General features: G+C 40.6%; 1 protein-coding gene across 4 annotated transcripts in view; it reads left to right on the top strand.

Moving 5' to 3' along the window:
- Positions 1-22,131, top strand: part of RALGAPA2 (Ral GTPase activating protein, alpha subunit 2 (catalytic)) — a 153,951-nt gene that overhangs the window by 51,204 nt on the left and 80,616 nt on the right. For all 4 annotated transcript variants that reach the window (XR_001414151.1, XM_014962463.1, XM_014962461.1 and 1 more), the window contains 8 exons: positions 789-926; positions 1,459-1,556; positions 3,514-3,604; positions 3,771-3,947; positions 7,024-7,217; positions 7,710-7,808; positions 9,073-9,228; positions 21,740-21,868. Coding sequence is in view for 3 of the 4 variants with exons in the window: in XM_014962463.1 (XP_014817949.1) it covers positions 789-926; positions 1,459-1,556; positions 3,514-3,604; positions 3,771-3,947; positions 7,024-7,217; positions 7,710-7,808; positions 9,073-9,228; positions 21,740-21,868 (1,082 nt within the window). In the remaining variant the exon portion in view is untranslated. The remainder of the gene's footprint in view (positions 1-788; positions 927-1,458; positions 1,557-3,513; positions 3,605-3,770; positions 3,948-7,023; positions 7,218-7,709; positions 7,809-9,072; positions 9,229-21,739; positions 21,869-22,131) is intronic.

Here is a 22,131-nt window from a genome sequence, read left to right as displayed (position 1 = left end):
ACTGCTACTGAACATACTTGATCCCAAGTGTCTTCTCCTCCCTCCCCCTAATGCTTAGAGAAATGCATTTCTAGAGCATTGTGTTGCTAGCTAATCTCAAGAATTCCTGTTGCTCCTTCCCTGGTGTGTGAATTTACTTTCTAACTTGAATTTTCATGCCTTTCTCTCCTCATTTTTTATTTCTTATTTGCATTTACAGAAAAAAATAAAACAACTGCATGATTCAGTTTGTCCTCACAAACTAAGCCCAAATCATATGTAACTCAGATCTTTTTTTTTTTTTTTTTTTTTTTTTTACTCTGAATTGTAACCCTTTTTATTCTTTCCTTCCTCCTCTTTATGGAGGAAAAGTCAGTAAGCACATTCATCTTTTCTACACTCTGATTTTATAGTAGTTTTGCTGCCTCTCCTCTATTCTTTCCATTCCCAGAACGAGCAGGCTCTGGTTTGGGTCTCTAGCACCAAAAAACCAGTTTTGTTCACATCACATTCCCCCCCCCTTCCCTGTGCCCTCCAAACCCCCAGCGTTATTTCTGTCCTTTTTCTAAACTTCTTACCACTTACACTGCCCATCTCTCTCTCTCTAAACTTTACAGTTTGTCTAAGGATATTTTATAAAACTTAAATTATAACTTCTGCAACTAGGAGTTACATTCTGGCTTTGTAACTTGGGAATTGTAAATATTTTAATGAGTCACATTTTCATATAGCTTTCCTAGGTAAGGAGTTTACACATGTATATAATTCTGAGGTCGTGCAAATAATTTGTGTTTTAATTAAATCAACAGAAGTTGAAGAATCTCAGCAGCTGGAAAATTCAACAGGAACAGAAGCTACAGGCCTATTTGCAGACCAAGAGCAGCAGCTAACTCGAAGCAGCAGCACTTCAGATATTACAGATCAGTTTCCAGCTGATGTTTTTCAAGGTAATTTTGATAAAATATAAGTGGTACTGTTCTTCTGAGGAAAAAGCATTGAGACTTTTTCAGCCGCATAAATGCTACTTTGGTTTCCAGCTCTGTTCTAAAATGGTTTTCATCTCATTTTCTTAGTAAATATATTCTTGGTATCTTGTAGGAAGAAGTGTTTTTAAGAAGTTACACACCATGCATGCAGGTCATAACGTATTATAAAGAAGGGCAGTTAAAAATGAAACCTTTGAATATGTGCATTTTGTGTATAACTCTAAAACTTTTTTTTTTTAATCTGGCTTGCATTTAAATTTTGTGTATTAGAGCTAATGGTTCTGCTTCTGTTCTTATGGTGTAAGTACTTTATACTTATGGAAGATTTTTCAAAACATCGTATGTTCCATTTTAATACTTGGTATTACTTAGCTATAAATAGAAGAAGTGTACATGTAAACATAAGTGAAATTGTCATATAATTTGCTATGTACTTTGGTCCCACAAATGTCTATATTGTCTACATTTCTTGCTTACTTTCTAAAATTTCCAGGTAAAAAGGCTGGGAGTTCTCATAATTTAACTTCTTCAGACTCCAGATCAGTTCAGGAAAATAAGGGATGTACAAAGAAGGACCATGAAGCTGAGCAGGTAAGTGAAATAGAAAGTGATCATTGATAAGATTCTAACAATGGTATATTTATAGTCAGATGCCTTTTAGTATTTAGAAACTCTAGCAAGTGAAAGTGTGAAAATCATTAATCACATTGCCATTATAGGATCTGGAATTGAGCTGTAGCTGTTCATGATGTTACTTAGTGTGATTGTTCTGTGTCTTCTGTCTTGTCAGTTGTTTATGCAGTTCTGTGTAATTGGCTATATTCTAGTCTTGTACAAGACTTTTGTGCTTTTTTATATTAAATATAAACAAGAAGTTTATATCTCCTGAAGTATAAATAATTCATGACTATTATAGAGCCACAGTGCACTGGAATAAATATTTGATGGTTTAAAGTGCTGGGGAAAATGCTTTCCTTCAGCACAATCTGTACCACCAGCTATGGTTTGCAGATGTTAGTAGAAGTTAACGTTTGGACAGGCAAACGTTGTAAAATTTTAATGCAACTTCTGAATCAATGGTAGAAATAAAATTAGCTCATCTTTGGACCTTGGCTCTCCTACACACATCTAGACTTAGAGTCTGATTAACACTTAGCCCTGGAAAGGACAGACGAGACATTTTCTGCAGAGAGCTTTCATTAATCACTTTAGGAATAACAAAATGTCTTAAAAAGGAAGGAAAACCTAGTCTGCTTTGCGTGATTGAGAGAGGGGAGAGGGAGAGAAGTAAGCACAGTAGTTGGAGGAATTAAAAATTAACCTGGATCCCCATTCTATTTTAATGGCATGTGTTACAAGATTGACGAGCGTACGCTGCTGGGCTGGTACCAGTATTGCACTTCCGCCTTTTTTGCAAGTGGAGGGTGGGGTTTGACCATAATATTTGCTGCATAAACTGGTCCACACAGTACATTAGCAAGTTGAATTTCATATCACAACCTGCTGAAATAGTCCTTGCTGATCACTAGGAGCCAAATTTGTCAGGGAAAAAAGACCACTCCGCAGTCTATCAGCGCAAGCAAATGTGTATTTCCTGGGAATAATTGTCAATTCTTTCCAGTTTAAAAAAAAAAACCAAACAAAAAAAGCAAACAACAACAAAACGACAATGTTAGATAATATAATAATAATTTCTACAAGCCAGTTGTCTCTTGGGTGGCAATAATTTGCTTTCTCAGATTCATGCGGAAAGAACAAATGGATTAATGTCTGGATCAGAAATCACTTCAAGAAATTTATGTCAAAATAGTAATATTACTAATTTCAAATATCAAAATGGAATTTCAGAAATGTTACCTGAATTGAGGAATCCTGGAGTGGAGATTCCTTCAGCAGTTAGGTCTAGGATGCTCCCAGGGGGATGGTGTTGGCGCTTTGTGTTGCATGTTTGCAGGGGAAAACAGTTCTGTTTTCCTGGCAGTAACTAAGTATTGCTGTTAGAGATGACATGGAGTTGCAAGAAATGTGAATTTGAAGGTGATCTGAAAGGTATAAAGAAAAACAATTATGCCTAGGGACAGAACAGTATCATCTAGAAACAGAAAATTGTGTGAAGGTTTTTCAGCAGGTAGGCTATAAATCCATTTGGGGAAGAAGGTGGTAAACAAAAGATCAGGTGTCTTTGCGTGGGTTGTTTTGCAACAGAGTAAAGCCCCAACATAAGGGATGACTACCAGTTTCTTCCTGAAAGATTTTTTGATACTTCAGAAAGTTATGAATGATTTCAGAGTTGTGGAAAAACGTAAGTGAGAGGTCCTGCTTGTTGGTATGAGAACTGAGTTTAAGAAAGGGAGGATAATGACCAAAATTGAAAGCATGGTGGTTTCCTTAAGATGATGAAAGATACTTGGGTATTCTAAATATTCATGAAAATATATTGACTGAGTTCTAATTAATTTCTTATAACAGTGTGTGTATCTCGAATTTGCTAAATATGATATAGTACTCAAAAGTGTAAAAGCCTGACATGATTTTTTTCTCTCTGAAGGTACTAGTACGAAGAAGCAGTAGTACGGCTGAATTAGATTTGAAAGCAGATTTGCTGCAATCACATGGAAATCAGAGAGAGAGAGAAAAAAGTGAGTTCATGAAATGCAGTATTTTTCTTAAGTGTAACAATTGGAATCGGCGTCATAAATTTTGTCTTGTTACGGATATATTAGATGTTTTTCTGATCGTGTGCTTTGCTAAAGTAGTCTTTAAAAAGAGGCTCCGTGATCTTTATTAATGCCCTTCTTTCTTTAGGTGAAAGTGTTAGCAGTGACACGTCCATTGGCTATAATAATGAAGTAGAGATTGCTCTCATCCCCTGGCAAGCTTCCGAAGACGACCATGAAGTCAATGCATCAGCAGATGTTTGTGTGGATCCTGATGCACCTCGCTGGCTTCAGCTTAGTCCTTCAGACACTGCAAATTTAACAGGTACTGTAGTCCAGAAAAATTATTTACTGTTTTAGGTTTCTGTCTCAAAAAGGAGTTTATACGGTTTGGTTTGCTTATTAAATATGTTTCATTTGGTATATATCACCAAGTTTTGTTTGTTTTATTCGTTGTGTTCGCTCCAAAATGAGATATGAATACCCAGAGTTTAAGGAATTTGGATAATCAGACTGAAGCTGACAGACTTGCCAATAGATTGTGATCCAGAAAATTATGATATAGTTAAAAATAATTGGGTTGCTCACTGTTTCGAATTACTGCTAACCAGCTGACGTCTGATAGCTGATCACTTGTGCTCTTAGCCAGCCCCAGTGTTCCAAGTAAAAGACTTAATTTATATTTTAAGTTAATAGGTTTTATTTCGTGGCAAAATGGTCTAAAGAAATCCCTTGCTACATTCATACACGGTGACTTCTCTCATCTTAATCTTGTTATCCTCCTTATTTATACTTCAAAGTACACAAAGCCTTATACTCCAGTAGGATGTGGTAAGTGGCATTCTCAGAAGAGTTCATTTGGAAGTAAAAGCCCTTTACCTTTTCATTTTATTTACAGTATCTTTAAAATGTACAACATTCATGATTATTTATTGAGATATTTTGATTCTTTGCAGTCTGTAAGCATGCCCTCCGATCTCATAATGTGGGTTGGAGATGTTATTTCAATGACTTAATGCAGTAACGTATGAAACTATCTTAGAAGCTGGTTTTGCTAGCAGATCCATAGTTCCAAGGGCATTTTTTTCATATTCACTTTTTCTTTGAAATGTCTATAATTTAATGAACCAGCAGAGCTACTTCAATGGTTCAGACATGTTACAATGTTACAAAAGGGAGCATGTGACACAATGTATGATAAATTCTTTGTTTTCTTTATGTCTGTGATATAAGACATTGCTCCTTTGTGTGGACAGACAGAGTGAATTACCTAGCAGGTTATTTTATGCATCAGACTAAAAAGAAAAAAACGGGGTAACAAATATATAATTGCCCAACAGAGCCAGTGTGCTCTTACAGCATTTCTGATTCTCACCAAAGTCACAAAATGTTGTTTTGCTGTAGGAACCTCTATGGTGTAAGGCAAAACCATACTGTGATGCCACCACTGAACAGCATAGGTGTAATTCCTCTAATGACAGGTCCGTTGAAGAGCGTTCTGATGTGCATAATAAATAACATCTCTCTTAACACTTTGGGAATTCATAATGCTACAACAAACAAACCGAAATGGCTTCCAAGTGGAAGCCAGTGACGAGTGGTGTTCCTCAGGGGTCAGTACTGGAACTGGTGCTGTTCAGCATCTTTGCTGGGGACCTGGATAGTGGGATAGAGTGCACCCTCAGCAAGTTTGCCAATGACCATGTTGTGTGATGCAGTCGACACGGTGGAGGGACCTGGACAGGCTGGAGAGGTGGGCTCGTGTGAATCACATGAAGTGCAGCCAAGCCAAGTGCAAGGTCCTGCACCTGGGTCACAGCAATCCCAGGCACAAATACAGGTTGGGCAGAGAATGGCTGGAGAGCAGCCCTGAGGAGAAGGACTTGGAGGTGTTGGTGGGTGAGAAGCTCAACATGAGCCAGCAATGTACACTGGCAGCCCAGAAAGCCAACCCCATCCTGGGCTGCATCAAGAGAAGTGTGGCCAGCAGGGCCAGGGAGGGGATTCTACCCCTCTGCTCTGCGCTCCTGAGACCCCACCTGGAGCTCTGTGTCCAGCTCTGGAGTCCTCAGCACAGGAAGGACATGGACCTGTTGGAACGGGTCCAGCAAAGGGCCACAAAGATGATCAGAGGGATGGAGCCCTTCTCCTACGAAGACAGGCTGAGAGAGCTGGGGTTGTTCAGCCTGGAGAAGGGTCCAGGGAGAACTTAGAGCAGATTTCCATTACTAAAGGGGGCTACAGGAGAGCTGGGGAGGGACTCTTGATCAGGGAGTGGAGCGATAGGACGAGGGGTAATGGCTTCAAACTGGAAGAGGGGAGATTTAGATGAGATACCAGGAAGAAATTCTTTGCTGTGAGGGTGGTGAGGCACTGGAAGAGGTTGCCCAGAGAAGCTGTGGCTGCCCCATCCCTGGAGGGGTTCAAGGCCAGGCTGGATGGGGCTTGGAGCAACCTGGTCTGGTGGGAGGTGTCCCTGCCCAGGTTCCTTCTAACCCGAACCATTCTATGATCCTATGAAAAAAAGAAAAAAAAATCCCAAAAGCTTTTTAAAAATTAATTTCAAGCAAGCATAAAAACATCTAAAATGGCTTTTTATTTTCCTAACCTTTGGGTTCTTGGGGGGACACAAGTTACTTCCTTCTGCCTGTGTAGGGCAGAAGGAACTTCCCTTGGCTGCTGAGCACTGCAGGATGCCACGCCGGACCGTAGGTCTCATTCTGCCTGCTATGCACCTTTCCCTGGGCTGGTGGAAGATAATGTAACAGCTCTTGTCATTAAAGTTTGTCCTTCAATATGAATTTTTTCTTTTTAAGCATATTAATTCCATTATCCTGACAGTCTTCATCCAATCCTGCCTTCCTTCTCAGTTTGCATACTGCTGTCTCAGGAACTGCTTCTGTGTAAGATGATAATCCCCAAGCATATTCTCTATCACTAGTAGTGCATACTCTTTAGTTCCTTTGTTCAGTTCCATTTCCAGGTCATTTTACACTATGTGATCTTAAAAAAAGAAAGGACTCTTAGCAATAGAAATACTACCTGTAAAAGCCAGTTATTGATCAAATAAATCTCTGAGTACATGAATGTTCCATTTAACTGCGTTTGCCTCCCTGCTAGAAAAAAAAAAAACAACCCTTGAGTGAGGGCAGTCTGTCTGATATAAAACTGATCTATAGCTGTGTCATCTCTATGTGGATGCCCTTTACCCTACATTTTCTGCCATTTTTTCTTTGCATCCCGTGCTAGCTTGAGCAATGGAAAAGAGAGAGATGATTCGGTGGGAGAGAATGCTTTTGAGATGGAAGGTTAGGAGTGATATTACTATTTTACTGACCGAATTTGTACCCTACACTGCATTTCTAATTCATGGCAATTGAACTTTTTTTTTAATTTTACAGACAGTAGTGAATTCCTTGCTGATGACTGCAGTATCATTGCTGGTGGAAGCCTTATTGGTTGGCATCCTGATTCTGCTGCGGTTTTGTGGAGGAGGATCTTGGGAATTCTTGGAGATGTGAACAATATAAAGTCACCTAAAATCCATGCAAAAGTTTTTGGGTATCTGTATGAGTTGTGGTATAAGCTCGCAAAGGTAATGCATGTAATGCTTACATCTAATGATAATGATTTTTCTTTTGTTCTAAAAATTACTATTAAATTTGATTTAGTATTAGCATCTAGGAAATAATCTAGAACTTACTTGGAGTATTCTGTCTTAAAGCTGACCTTGTTTGATTTCTAGTAGAGAATAAGAATTCAACGACAAGAGAATTTAGATTAGTTAATTGAAATGGAGTGAAGAAACAGTAGCAAAGAATATAGATGTATAGAATAGAATACTGCAAACGTTGGTATTTGATGTAAAAGCCCGTGGTATGATCTAAAATGGTAATATTTGTTTAGGCTGTGGGGAAGCACTGTAGAAAAAGCATTCGTGGTAGTTTTGGCTTAAGTAGGAACTCCATTTAGTGCAGAATGTAGTTCATTTAAAGTAAAATAAAATGAGAAAGAAGTAATGTGAAATAAAGAGCATTAATAAAGTAAGCTATCAGTTTTATTAACTTGCTTCTTTTAAAAACATTAGATACGGGACAACCTTGCTATAAGTGTGGACAATCAGTCTACTCCCTCGCCTCCTGTCTTAATTCCTCCTCTCAGAATATTTGCATCATGGTTGTTCAAGGTAAATTATTTCTAAAAATTTTCACACACTAGTATTTTCTTGCATGTCTTTAAAATTTGTGTACGTTTAGTTGTGTAAGTTTTTCGGTCCCTGCTGGCTAAGAAGATAAATACCCTTCAAAGACCATTTGGACTCAAATCTCTTTAACATCTTTAACTCTTTAACTCCAATTCTCTTTAACATCTTTATCAATGATCTGGAGGAGGGGATCGAGTGCACCCTCAGTCAGTTCGCAGACGACACCAAGCTGGGTGGCAGTGTCGACCTGCTGGAGGGTAGAGAGGGTCTGCAGAGAGATCTCGACAGGCTGGATGGATGGGCCAAGACCAACGGGATGAGGTTCAACAAGGCCAAGTGCAGGGTCTTGCACTTCGGTCACACCAACCCCCTGCAGCGCTCCAGGCTGGGGGCAGAGTGGCTGGAGCTGCCTGGCAGAAAAGGACCTGGGGGTGTTGGTGGCCTGTGGGCTGAACATGAGCCAGCAGTGTGCCCAGGTGGCCAAGAAGGCCACCAGCATCCTGGCCTGGGTCAGGAACAGCGTGGGGAGTAGGGCCCGAGAGGTGATTGTCCCCCTGTACTCGGCACTGGTGAGGCCTCACCTTGAGTGCTGTGTCCAGTTTTGGGCCCCCTACCATAAAAAAGACATTGAGGTGCTGGAGTGGGTCCAGAGAAGGGTAACAAAGATGGTGAGGGGTCTGGAGAATAAGTCTTATGAGGAGAGGCTGAGGGAGCTGGGGTTATTCAGCCTGGAGAAGAGGAGGCTGAGGGGAGACCTTATTGCTCTCTACAACTCCCTGAAAGGAGGGTGTAGAGAGGTGGGGGTTGGTCTCTTCTCCCAAGTCACAGGCGACAGGACGAGAGGAAATGGCCTCAAGTTGCGCCAGGGGAGGTTCAGGCTGGATATTAGGAAAAATTTTTTCACCGAAAGGGTTCTCAGCCATTGGAATGGGCTGCCCAGGGAGGTGGTTGAGGCCCCATCCCTGGAGGTGTTCAAAAGACGGGTTGATGTAGTGCTGGGAGGTCTGGTTTAGTGATGATGCTCCTTGTTTGTTGTGTGGGTGTCTATTTTTGTCAGTTAGGTTGACGGTTGGACAAGATGATCTTTGAGGTCCCTTCCAACCTAGAAGATTCTGTGATTCTGTGATCTGTTTTAATGAATACATGGAACAGATTTGCTTTGTGTAAAATCTGCTGAAGATGCAGTTCTGCATTAGATGGCTACTAGAAAAAAGAAGTAATAATACAAGATTTTTGTTCTTTCCAGGCAACCACCCTGCCAAATGAATATAAGGAAGGCAAACTTCAGGCGTACAGACTGATCTGCGCTATGATGACCAGGCGTCAAGATGTTCTGCCAAATTCTGATTTCCTGGTTCATTTTTATTTTGTGATGCACCTTGGCTTAACAAGTGAAGACCAGGTACAAGCTTTACTTGATAAATAAATTGATTACTGTGTGCTGGTGGAAATATCTGTATTTTTGTATTTGAAGACCTGAAGCATAAAGGAAGCAGCACTTTGCAACGATTGTGGCATGTAATTATCCTGTGTAGCTTAGTCTGGACCTCTCTTTAGATTACTCAGTCCTAACTTTCTCATTGCTCTCCCAGCTGCTTAAATTTTTAAACAACTACTACTTATTTGTGACTTATTGTCACAACTGCATCACAGACGCTTGTTGAGATTTCTTTCTGGGTTTCCTGATGTTTCTGAGGGACAATCTGTGACGAGTTCCTGTCCGTGTGCGTCGCACAGGGAGTAGCTGAGTCAAACTGGTCACGTGAAGAACGTTCAAATGCTCAGTTGATATTAAGTCTTGAGCTACACTGCGTTTGACAAGTGTGTTTAAACTTTGCCAAAGTGGGACCCTCATGTGTCTAGTCCCACTACCATGTTCTGTAGGAAGTGTGATGCTGTGAAGTTGGTGCTTCCAGAGCAGCTGCTGGAGTTGTCTGTTGTTCCTGTTACTCCCAGCTCACGTTACAGATGTTTTTACCTTCTGCCATAAGGTAAAATGCCAGATGCCATCTTGGGCAAAGGAGGGGCTGAGAATCTCTTTATGTTAATTTAAAAGCAGCATCTGCTCTCAGCATGCCCTTTGGAATGCCACGTGCCATCGCTTGCAAGGACATACTCTAAAATTAGAATTAATGATGTTCTCTCCAGACTTTTCCCTGTCAAGATTAGTCCTTCAGGAGGTGTTTAAAACTGTCATACCAGCTCTTACTAACTGGAGGAAAGGGACTGAAGGGAGAACTGAGACAGAACGTTATTGGATCACTGTAACCAAGAAGTGCTACCAAAACCTTCTATTTCTGTGAATAAATATTGTTTTTATGTCCCTGTGTCCTTGGTTGGCCTAACTCATGAAGACTTCTATTTCTGTGAATAAATATTGTTTTTACGTCCCTGTACCCTTGGATGAGGAAGACTTAATCTGTCCAGATGTGAGAAGGTTATTGGGCAACGGAAACAGCCAAATACTCTCAAAAACTGTAAGAAATACTCTTTGGCCAAAATAAAGAATATCTAAAAACATTTTTGATGTTTTTAGAGCTGTACAGTGAGTTTTCCTCCCTAAAAGAAGTACTCCAAGGAAGTCAACAGCTAGAGCTGTGCTGTGGATGCCAGCAGAGGGCACACAGACCCCTCCGTAAATCCTGTAGCGGTCACTGGCACTTCTGCTGCTTCTGAGAGTTATTTCTGGTGCCCTTAGTAATTAAGGAGGAAGAGTCTTGCACAGGTTTGGGTATTTCTGAGGGGAAAAGAGAAATAATGCATTGTTACCAGGTTCTTGCCTTCTGAATCTCAGTTCCTCGTTCTGAAAAGTTAGAGCATTTGGAGAATCTTCTTTTTAAATAGATAATGGGGAAAAAAAAAAAAAGGAAAAGAAAGGGTTTTCTTTTGGCAAAACCTAAGAGTTCTGGCTGCTGCTGAAACTGAGAAAAAACCAAACCATAAGCATCTGCCATTTATAAAGCACAAATGGGGGAAAAGAAAAGTGTTGTGGGAACTCCTCTTTTTGCCACTCTCAATATGTTACCTGAGAGTAATGAGTATCTCGTTATTCATTTCATTAATGCCATTTAGATTTCAGGTGGTTTAACTCTAGTTGTACAGAGTAAATTCATTCCCCAAGGAAAAAAAATATGACTGTGTGATAACACCCGCTATGATGGGACCATTGTAAAACCACACAGCATTAAATCCTCTCACATAAACCACACAATTCGAGAGACATTAAAGCCTGATGTAGACCAGATTTGGAAAAACATAATCAACTTTTATATTTGGAAAAACAAGGACCCTTATATCAGTATAGCAACCACTGCCAACACAGGGCCTTAGGGGCAGAAAATACCAGTAATTTTAAGACTTAAGTTGTTTTCATTTACACATGTCCATGAAAAGGCCAGATTTTCAGAGGTGTTGAGAGGTGTCCATGAAAAGGCCAGATTTTCAGAGGTGTTCAACTGTTGGCAGTTCCTTTTTTTGAAGCTAAGGGGTGCTCTATTTTTTGAAATCTGACAGCTTCCTGGAGAACTGTTTCCTATGTAGAAACTGGGAGATTTTAAAAATGTGGAGTTGGTTGTTGTTGGGCTGGTTTTTACCCCAATTGCATTTTGGTGTTAAGAACAGTTCCACAGGTTTTTATGCTTCTTGCTGCTGTGCATGTTGGCTTTTAGCGCTTGTGCAGCGTTACAATCCAGAAGTTAAAGATGATGAAGACATGCTGACTGCGTGGTGAAGGCAGACCCCACGTGGCATGTCGTTCCAGGATTTCCCAGATACTTTGCACACTGATGCTTCTCTTTTGTTCTTCCTTGCCTCGCTCAGTTTTGCTTTTTTTGCCTCTTGGTGGCACACTTGACCACGAGGTTTGTTTTTTTTTCTGATGTTACTGTCCTTCCCACTTTGCTTTCCTTCCCGGGGAAGCTGGTGGAGGTGGTAACTCATGGTGCTTTGGAGCTGGGATTCTCACACAAGGTGTTGGTTGATGCGAGGCATGATCCTTGCACTTATTTCTGTATTTCCAGTATTTATTTCTGTATTTCCAGTATGATTAGCCTCAAGGTGCTTGGTGGGTGTTGAGACGAGTCGGACAGTTTGTGTGCTGAGGGTAACTACAAAGGCAGGTACATGTTCCACAAGGAAGAAGTACCTCCTGATGTGTGCAAAGAATAGCCAAGTGTAAAGTGTGCCTTGCAACTCACTTTGCTTCCCCAGGGTCTCACAGCTTCCTTTAAGAAACAGGATGATGTATAATGAGCAGGACACAGTACCACTACAGATGTTGTGATATTTTTTTTAATTTTTTTTTACTTCTCAGTGATTTTTGGTATATGCTGTCACCTGATAAACTTCTTAGAAAAGAGGGTGTGATATCATGGGGCACAAGGATCACTGGAATGTGGGTCTTTGTTCTTCGTAACTCTGCAGCATCCCTGTTACCAACGTGTGCTTTCCAAGATGCGAGTTGTTGCGTGCCATAATAAGCCTTGGGGCAGATTTTTTTAGCACTGATTGTTTTTATTTGCTAAGCGCAAGCAAAAAGTTCTCACTCTTAAGGAATACAAACATGGGAAAGGAGAAGGGGGGGAATTCTCCTTCTGTATGTATGACCAGTTCAACTTGAAAATTTATGGGAGAAAGCAACAGAAAGGTCAACCGACTTCAGGAAATCGCATTGGCTACTTTAGAAGAGCTTTTTAAGTGGGTACATAATTTAAAAAAAATAAAATAAAATTACAGTCAGAAACCTACTTGACCTGACTGTGATTTTCAATCTTTTAGTGAGCGTCAGAAATGTTTCTTTATGAAATACATTTCTTTTTCCGGTCCTCCCTTATGGATACGAGTATACAAAATTTCTGCTGTGTAGAATTGTGTAGAAAATTGTGTAGATTTTGGTGTTGATAGAAAAACAAAATAATATGTTTTTAAACACGGTTAGAAATTAATACAATATTATTGCTGGCAAGTGCAGGCTAACTTTGCAGACTTGTCTCATGGGGTATATAAAAGAGCAATGTAGGGTTATATTTTATAGAAAGCTCCCATGGCATTCTGAGTTCAAGATGTAGCAATTAGCAGTCGAGAAAAGAGATAGTGAGGTAATGAGCTGCATCTAATTTGTCCGTGTGGAAGTGTCTAAGGACAAACATCTCTGTAGGAAGAAGTGACCAATTCTCTGCAAGGATTGCATCACCTTCTCAGGTGGGAGAAGTCATTGTACAGAGGGCGGTCACCGAGTCGGTCACAGCCTGGCACAGGAATTATTTCCAGCTTGCAAAGGGTCCTGAGGTCAAGGGGCAAGTGACCGTCTGTGGGATGATGATTCTCCTCCTCTACTGCTCAAGTTAGTGGACGTTTCTCTGATGCTGCAGTGAGCCCCTGCAGTTTGTAATGAGTGGAGTTGAGTGCGGCTCACCACCTCCCCTCCCTCACCTCCAGGCTAAAGGAAAAGGGATTTGGACATTGGCTAAACACGCCGTGGGTTAGTGGAGGTAGTTCACCCATGGTTGCTCCAATTCCTCCTCTAGACCATGGAAAATCATGAAATGTTCTTGGAGGTGTGATTTTATTTTGGTTTGGTGGGTTTTTTTAGGCCTGTTGCAGTCTGGATAGGTGTAGCTGCGCAATGAGACTGGTTGTTGAAAGCCCCCTATTCCAGTGACTGCAACTCTCTGTCTTTTGATTTGGACAATAAATATACCTTTTTTAATTAAACCAAAGTCTAATACTGCAATGCACAAATTTTACAAGTACCTGAACTGGGAAAGGAAATGTATTTTAACATTGCTGCTAGTTGATTACTGTAGCAGTAATTTTTGCTTCATGAACTTGAAAATATACGTAAGCATCTCCTTGCTTCATAGCTTCCTTGTTTTTGCTGAAGAACAAAAGTACCAAAACACAATTTCAGAATACTACTGACACCGTTCAGCCCCCTTCTCAGAAGAGGAACTCTTGAGATAATTCTGATTCTTCAGTTCTGGTACTTTTGATACTTAAATACTCCTTCTAAATTACTGGTGGTTTTTTCCTAAAACTTCTGTGGATTTTTGTGACGCTGTCTTATTTCTGTCTAAATTTGCACTTGAGAATGCAGTGCCAGTTAGATGCTTACCCTGTAGTTACGCTGGAAAAGAAGCAGCAAGTTGTCAGTATTTTTCAAGTTTCAAGCCCCAAGCTGTTTAGTGTTATTTTTTTAATAGAAAGTCTCACCCCGCTACCGGAGCTTTAGCATCAGTTTATGTGCTTGGTGTAACCTTCACAACACTTGCCACCCTGGTTTTGCCCAGTAGGCAGAAGTTATCTGAAAAGTGAGCTAACAGATTAGTTATATTCTTGTCTTTTAAAGTGGTTTTTCTTTTTTTAAACAAGTACATTTAATTAATGCACAATTACACCAGCATGCCAGAGTGTCTTCAGAATAGAGCACTTATATATGAGAAAATATTAAGGAACATACTATAAAAAGACTTCAGAAATTCTCTGCGGAGAGGACAAATAATAGAGTATATATGAGAAAATATTAAGGAACATACTAAAAAGACTTCAGAAATTCTCTGTGGAGAGGACAAATAATAGACAAGGAAAGAGACCGTGCTGATGGGGTGTTTTAGTTTAGGGATGTTAAGGGGAGAACAAGCTTTAAATATGGAAGAAAAAAAAAAGCCCAAATCCAAATGAGTTGACAGATGTCCTTGGTGATTAAATTTCAGCACATGCAGACTGGCCTGCCTGCAGAACGCAGCCCAGCTGTAGACAGAGAAGTTAACAGCTATGTTTTTAGCTCGATTCCTTTTAGTACTGAAAGGATGGCTTCGATGAAACACTCTATCAATAAAGATGGCAATATACTAATGCGTGTTATGCTTACCTCTAAGTCCCTTAATTTGTTTAAAATATACTGTGGCTAATTATGGAGGGGAAGCTACACCAGTTATGCCGTAAGCTGATGTAGAAACACTGACTAGAGCTGTTTGTCTGAGACATGGCTAATTTATGACACGAAGCATTTTTTAGTAGAGTTGCAACCAGAGAAGCCATAATAATTACCTATTTGTATTAACATTGATCTGAAGTTTAAAAAAAAAAAAAATAAAATGCACTTGTGAGCTTTTGTGTGTTTCTGTTAAATTCTTACTTGGCAGTGAGAAGCAGCATACAACTTCCAGGCTGCTCAGCCATTAGTGCTGTTCACTTGGACATGCATTAGCCTGGCAGAGCATTGTCTTCTAAAGGTACAATAACTGAGCAGCTTCGCTTTTCTTTGCTGTGGAATAAGTACTTCTTGCCCAGATTTCTGCCTGATAATGTCACACATGAGGACCCTTAGTATTACAGCGTTTAGAAACCATAACACATTTTATAGATTCTTTTCCAGACTGCCATTGAAAATAAATTAATCATAATATAGTCTATTAAGGTTTGGTTCCTATATTTTAGTTTCTTGTTACTTTCTTCTGATGGCTACTGTGATTTTCTCCCTTTCTTAATCTCCCCCATATCTCACTTTCTGTAGAAGATTTGCCTGTGTGCCCCCATTATGTGCTTTATGAGCACTTTGAAAAAAGTTTTAACAGACAGCTTGTTTCCAGTAGAGATAAAAATACAAATGCCGAGGTCTCCCAGGAAATCCTCACACCCTTCTGCTCGCTCATAGTAGGAGAAATCAGAAGTGCTGCAGAAAAATAGCTGCTAGGATGGACTGGAAGAAAGGAAGAACGAGGTAGTGCCAATTGTAGGAACTGTACATTTTGGATCAATTTTGGCAGTTTTGTCTTCTTTTTAATATTTTTGCTCTTTTTAAATAGGTGGGTGGCTTCCATCCCACCCAAATGACTGGTTCACAGTCGTTGCTCTGTCTCCTCTGTGTTCCCAGCAGTATCTTGCTGAAGTGCCTGCTGCTTGTGAGCTCCTTTGTGAGGGTTTTCTGAACTCTGTCCAGGATAGAAATAGGGTTTATTGAAACAGAGGCAAGGTCTCTCTTCCTTCCATTTTGCTCACCCTTTCTCTCTCCCACCTCTCCAGTGATTGTTTTAGCTTTGGGATCTCCCAAAGCAAGATTCTTTGTTAATGTGCCCCGCGACGCTGTTTCATCATCCATCGTCCTGAGCTCTCTGCTCGACTTCCCACATTCCCTCTGCTTTGGGGTTCATGCTTTTCCCTCTGTGTGCAGTTGTGCTTCTCTGCTTCGGACATGTTTGACTTCACAACTTCTTGCTTAGCTGTTGTCTTTATCTCTTAAGCAAGGTTACGTGACAAATTCCGAGTGAGTATCTTAAACAAATCAAGTTTTAACACATTTGCCGTCTGGGGGGATGTTCTAATAAAAACGTGCACAACAATCTCTTCTCCTTTGCATGCATTCCTCAGTCTTGATAACTGATGGAGCACGCAGGTGAAAGTGAAAAGTGTTAAAAGTGCTGCTAATTGCCACCTGAGGTGGAGGGACCTGCCTCCCTGCCGTGCACGGCAGGGACCTCCTTTACCTGTCCTCTCAGAGGGGTGCTCACCTTCCCTTTCCTAAAAGCACCTTCCCTCTGAGCACTTCTCCTCCTGCTCTGTGGGTGCTTCAGTGCAGCCACCTCGTCTTTCTTAGAATCAGAGGCTCCTCCCACAAGCATTTTGGGACAAATCCCTGACACAAAGTCATCTCCACTTTTCAAGCAAGCGCCATGGGCAAGTACCTGTGTTCTTGGTACCCGAGCCTCTCTACCCATAGCAAATGGGTATTTGGCTGTTTCCCTCTCATAAAATATTTCTTCCAGTCTGAAGTGTCTCCCTAATCCCAGTGGTCTCCTAGGTTGTGAAGTTATCAAATATAATCTAAAAGGGTAGAATCCTGTGTCCAGTTCTGGCCTCCCCAGTTCAAGAGGGACAGGGAACTACTGGAGAGAGTCCAGCGTAGGGCAACAGAGATGATTCAAGGATTGGAGCATCTCCCTGATGAGGAAAGACTGAGAGAGCTGGGGCTCTTGAGCCTGGAGAAGAGAAGGCTGAGGGGAGACCTTATTAATGCTGACAAGGATCTAAAGGGTGGGTTGAAGGAGGAGGGAGCCAGACTCTTTTCAGTGGTTCCCAGTGACAGGACGAGGGGCAACGGGCACAAGTTGGACCATGGGAAGTTCCACTCCAATCTGAGGAAGGGCCTCTTTGGGGTGAGGGTGACAGAGCCCTGGCAGAGGCTGCCCAGGGAGGGTGTGGAGTCCCCTTCTTTGGAGATTTTCAAGCCCCACCTGGATGCTCCTGAGTAACATGCTCTGACAAGCTCTAGGCAATCCTGCTTCAGCAGGGGAGTTGGACTAGATGATCTCTATGGTCCCTTCCAACTCTAAAAATTCAGTGAAATTCAGTGAAACTTGAAAAATTCTGTTCACTTGATATGTTTGCCTGATCTCTGTTAAAAGGGCATCTGAGCATCTCTCTGTCGGCACAAGGGCTTTGGGGTGGGCGTGTTGTTATTAATATGACTTTAAAAGAGAAAGCTTTCTAATATAGTCTAGAGAGGAAGGAGCAATTACCAGCAGGTGATTTACACAGTAATCTGTCACCTTTAGCGCTTGTGAATAACCTTCTCCATGTTTTACAAATGCAGTGTTACTCTGTTTTTTAGTATCTCTCCCTATCGCATTCCAGTCATAAGGTACTTTAGCAAAGATAACTTTTTTGGAAGTTAGATTTAAATGACAGATCAAAATGGATTTCTCTGCCAAGCTAATCCTGTGCTTTCTGAGGGTGTCAAAATACTTCATATATTTTTATTGGAACTTAGTTTTTGACACGTCAACTCTTACCTAAAATGTAATGATAACTAGCAGAACTTGGTATAAGTAAATAGAAATGTTTGTTCCTTTAAAATAAAATTTAAAAAAAAATGGATTTACCGCTTAAGTCTTGTGTAAATTAATAATCTTTCCTGTGCTGTAAATTTCAGCCCCTAATGAGGCTCTCTTAGTGAGGAACAGAGCGAACTGTAAGTGAAAAATCCATGTTGTTCCTGTTGAGGGACAATTGGAAACGTGATGAAGGCAGATGGCAGGCTATTTGGTTACACCTGTAATCTGCAAAAGCCTGAACAAAAATTAGGTGAAGAATATTTTTGTAATTGCCCTTTCAGTGAACTTGCATAAATTTTTTTCACTTACTCAGTGGATGTTTATGACCTTATTATTCAGATTACTAGATTAACCTATACTGAAATATTATGCCATTTATAGGGTTAATGCATTTGAGAAGGACATGCATGTGATTGCGCCCTTCTCTCTCCTCCTCCCCATTTTTAACACTACAGAGCATCATTTTGAATTGAAATAGTCCATAATGGTCCTTTTTTCACATTTCTTTAACAACATGAAGACTAAATTATAGCTGTGCAATTATGTAAACAATGGAAATGCTTCCAGAATGAATACTTCCTTTTAAATTTTCATTTTGTGTAATTGCTGAAAGGTTTGGAGCCATAATAAACCAAAATTATTTTACACATTTATCGTTCTAAAGGTCAATTATGAAAGAAGTAAAGAAACAACACTGCGCAGAATGAGTAAACCAATTTCTATTGCCATCACCATATGTTTTTCTTATTGCTTGTGTTTTTTCCAGTTACTGTGTACATAGCATTCAATTAAAGTGATTCATTTACTAGGCTGTAAGCTGCTGAACAGTTTACATTTATAGAACAGTGCTTTGAAGGGAAGGAAACAACTTGCGTCTGTTTGAATTACCTGATTTTTGCAATATCACTGATAGGACATATGTTCTCACTTGGTTGCTTTCTCATAAGCCTGAATCTTCTGATAAGCTTGCAATGCTACTGAATTACTGCGTGAAATCACGCTTTCATTGTGAGCTGGATTGTGCATGAAAGTGTGCTAATTGGGAAATGGGAGGAAAAACTGAAATTTCACCTGTAAGGGCTTCCCTGGAGTGTGGTTTCTTTCCTGTCCGTTCTCTAAGCTCCAGTAGAACAATATTATAGTTAGGGCATCTTCTGCCTCATATTAATTTAAATGAAGTCAGTAAACTAGCACAAATTGATCCTGAGGTGCCGGAGATGAAAAATGGCAGGGAAACTCAGGGCAGGCTGGGCTGACCGTGTTCCTGTCCGGGCTCTTATCCCCTTGTCCCTCGTTAACTTTTAGCAGTGACGTGCGTGTGGCATCGCCGCGGTGTGCGAGCTCTGCTGTGAATTCATCCCTTTGAAGCTACAGAACAAAAGAAAAAAGAAGAATTGTGGATTGTTTCGTGAGCTTTTCAAAGTATATTTTTCAAAGGTTTCTTAGTATGAGAAATAATTTATTTTTTTTTTTCTTTTTAGTAGTAATACAGCTCACGAACCCCAAGTAGATCCGCACAACCACATTTTTGCAGCTTTTTGGAATTGTGTGCGTAAACTTGGGTATTAATACGTTGAAGTAGTGGCTTTGCAGTTTCTATTTTATCCACGTTTTCTAAGCTAAGAGTGGATGGAGCCGGCTGATCGTTACGGTGGTATTTAACAGATGGGATTGATGGAGCGAGGAGGGGAGATAAGGCCGTTGTTTGTAGCAGGTCTTTGTACTTCCTACGTTCTGTTACCTTTCAGGCCAGGTTAGCACGGGCTTTTTTTATTGTGGCATATGTCAACAGGAGCGTACTCCCATCTGCTGCTCTAGACTTCCAGGCCCAATTATTCAGGGACCAAACGCATCCCAGTACCTGGCTCCGTCTGTAATTACAGGTGCGTTGTGTTGTGAGGAGCCCGGTGCATTAATCAGACCCTTAATTATGAAAAGGTGGGTCTTTTGTTCTGCTGGGAGCAGGAGTTTACCACCCACTTTATGAGCCGCTGCATCCATCTGCTCTCTCTTTTTGAATGTTTGCATTGTCCGATATTGACTTTAAAATGTATCAAAGGAAGTGATTAAAAGTAGTTTAAACATTAACTCGAGTGGCATTTTAGCTTATTCAGGAAAGCGAAAGCATTATCTGCTACTATGTTAAAAACTAGTATTATTGATTTAAAATATATAACACACAGTTATTTCATCAGATGTTACTGCTGTAAACACTTAGCAGAACCCTGAACAGGTTCTGTCCAGGTGTTTAGCAGTGCTGTGAGAAAAAGTGTAGTTGAAGCATATCTTCATATAGAGAAAAATGAGTTTGCTTGAGTTTTTGATGTAGAAATCAAGCCCGTGGACACATTCTGGGACAAAGTTTTAAGTTCAAGCCTTCTTTAACCCTTCAGCCAGTAATGATGGACGTTGAAGATGGCTTTCCTTTTCACCTTTTCCTTGAAATTCTATTGAGATGAAAAATAATTTTCTACTCAAAATAGAAATAGCTTTCTCTAATTCTTAAGCAAATATGTTGCAGGTAAGGATTATATAGATTTTGTGCGTAATTTTAAACCTGCTGAAACCTTGTGGGAAGGAAATCTTAACTCAAATACAGGAACTTTGCTCTGATTTGGAGCGACTGTGAAGAATCGAAACGTGGAAGGATTAAAGTTGAAAAGCTTATCTGGAATGTGCTCTCTGTCACAGGGTCATGATGAGAGCCAGGCTGTGGTCGGTGGTCTGTTCATACACATATAGTGCTACCTCTTCAAAACAAAACCACCCCTCTGTTCCTTCAGAAGTTCAGAAAAACTCTTTTTATTTTTTTTATTTTTTTCCCCACCCAGGGCTTATCTATGTTTGCCGTCTTAATTATTTAGAAGAGTGATTTAGACTAATGTAGTAAGCCTACATTTATCTGCGTTACCGTGCTGTGCGTGATGACTTCTTGCATTTGACACGGCTGTATTTCTCAACTAGTGCAGAAGAACTAAAACACACAAAAAAAAATCCCTTCTGGGCTGGAGCAGCCTGGCAGTAGGAAGCCACCTGCTGTCAGTTACTGCCTGGAGCTCCGTCGGGGCAAAGGCGGCCGTCATTTGTGTCATCTCATCTTTTTATGGCTGCAGAATTTTTGAGTAATGTGATTTTAGGAAATAGCTCATTCGGAGTGGTGCAATGCTTCATTTTAAATCGATTAACGTTTTGAACCCAAAGTCTTTTCTAACAGGGCAACTTTTATGCTGAGACGTGAAGAGACGTGTAGTTTTTCTGTTGGGGTTTGCTTGTTTTTTGAGTTTGTTTTTTTTTTTAAACAGGGATTTAAGAGTACAAATATTGCCAAAATGCAAAATGCACTTTTCCTACTAAATGCCTCTGGAGGGGAAGGTAGTGGTTGTAACGTTGAGCCAAAAAAAAATCCCTTCTGGGCTGGAGCAGCCTGGCAGTAGGAAGCCACCTGCTGTCAATTACTGCCTGGAGCTCCGTCGGGGCAAAGGCGGCCGTCATTTGTGTCATCTCATCTTTTTATGGCTGCAGAATTTTTGAGTAATGTGATTTTAGGAAATAGCTCATTCGGAGTGGTGCAATGCTTCATTTTAAATCGATTAACGTTTTGAACCCAAAGGCTTTTCTAACAGGGCAACTTTTATGCTGAGACGTGAAGAGACACGTGTAGTTTTTCTGTTGGGGTTTGTTTGTTTTTTGAGGGCAACTTTTATGCTGAGACGTGAAGAGACGTGTAGTTTTTCTGTTGGGGTTTGCTTGTTTTTTGAGTTTGTTTTTTTTTTTAAACAGGGATTTAAGAGTACAAATATTGCCAAAATGCAAAATGCACTTTTCCTACTAAATGCCTCTGGAGGGGAAGGTAGTGGTTGTAACGTTGAGCTGTGTGGCACTGAATCATCACCTCGATTCATCTGAATCTCCCTCTTGCTTTTGGGGTTGTTTTGTGGTTTTTGCTTTTTTTTTTTTTTTTTTTCAAGCTGGCACTTGAAAACTACAGAAGCCAGACTGAAAAGACCTAAGTTGCTTTAGAAAATTTTTTTTTTTTTTTTTCTTTCCTGTTTCGGCTGATTTCTCCTGAAACTTCTCTTTCAGGATATCTTACATACTGTCATAAAGCACTGCCCACCTTGGTTTTTCTTCCTGGGCTTACCTGGCTTCACCATGCTGATAGGAGACTTCATTACGGCGGCGGCCAGGGTCCTGAGCACAGACATGCTGGAGGTGAGCGCCTGCTCGCTAACGAGCTTCGGATGTCTCCACTCTAACAGGTGTTGACTCATTAGTGCAAGGCGAAACGGGGGCTCTTGGGGCGGATACCATGGCAGCTGATGTGTGAAATTGCAGGCTAAGGTGACGCGCTGGTGTTGCAGAGGTGTTTCATCAAAAGGCCAAAGTGTGAGACATCATATCCTCGCCGATATTGCGGCAGGGCTGGGCGCTAAAAGCAGGCCTTGGATTTCACAATCTCATTAGCTTTTTTTTTT

The sequence above is a fragment of the Calidris pugnax genome, unplaced genomic scaffold (genome assembly GCF_001431845.1).
Source record: "Calidris pugnax isolate Ruff unplaced genomic scaffold, ASM143184v1 scaffold147, whole genome shotgun sequence".
Lineage (NCBI taxonomy): Eukaryota > Metazoa > Chordata > Aves > Charadriiformes > Scolopacidae > Calidris > Calidris pugnax.
This window is presented reverse-complemented; position numbering and strand designations above follow the sequence as displayed.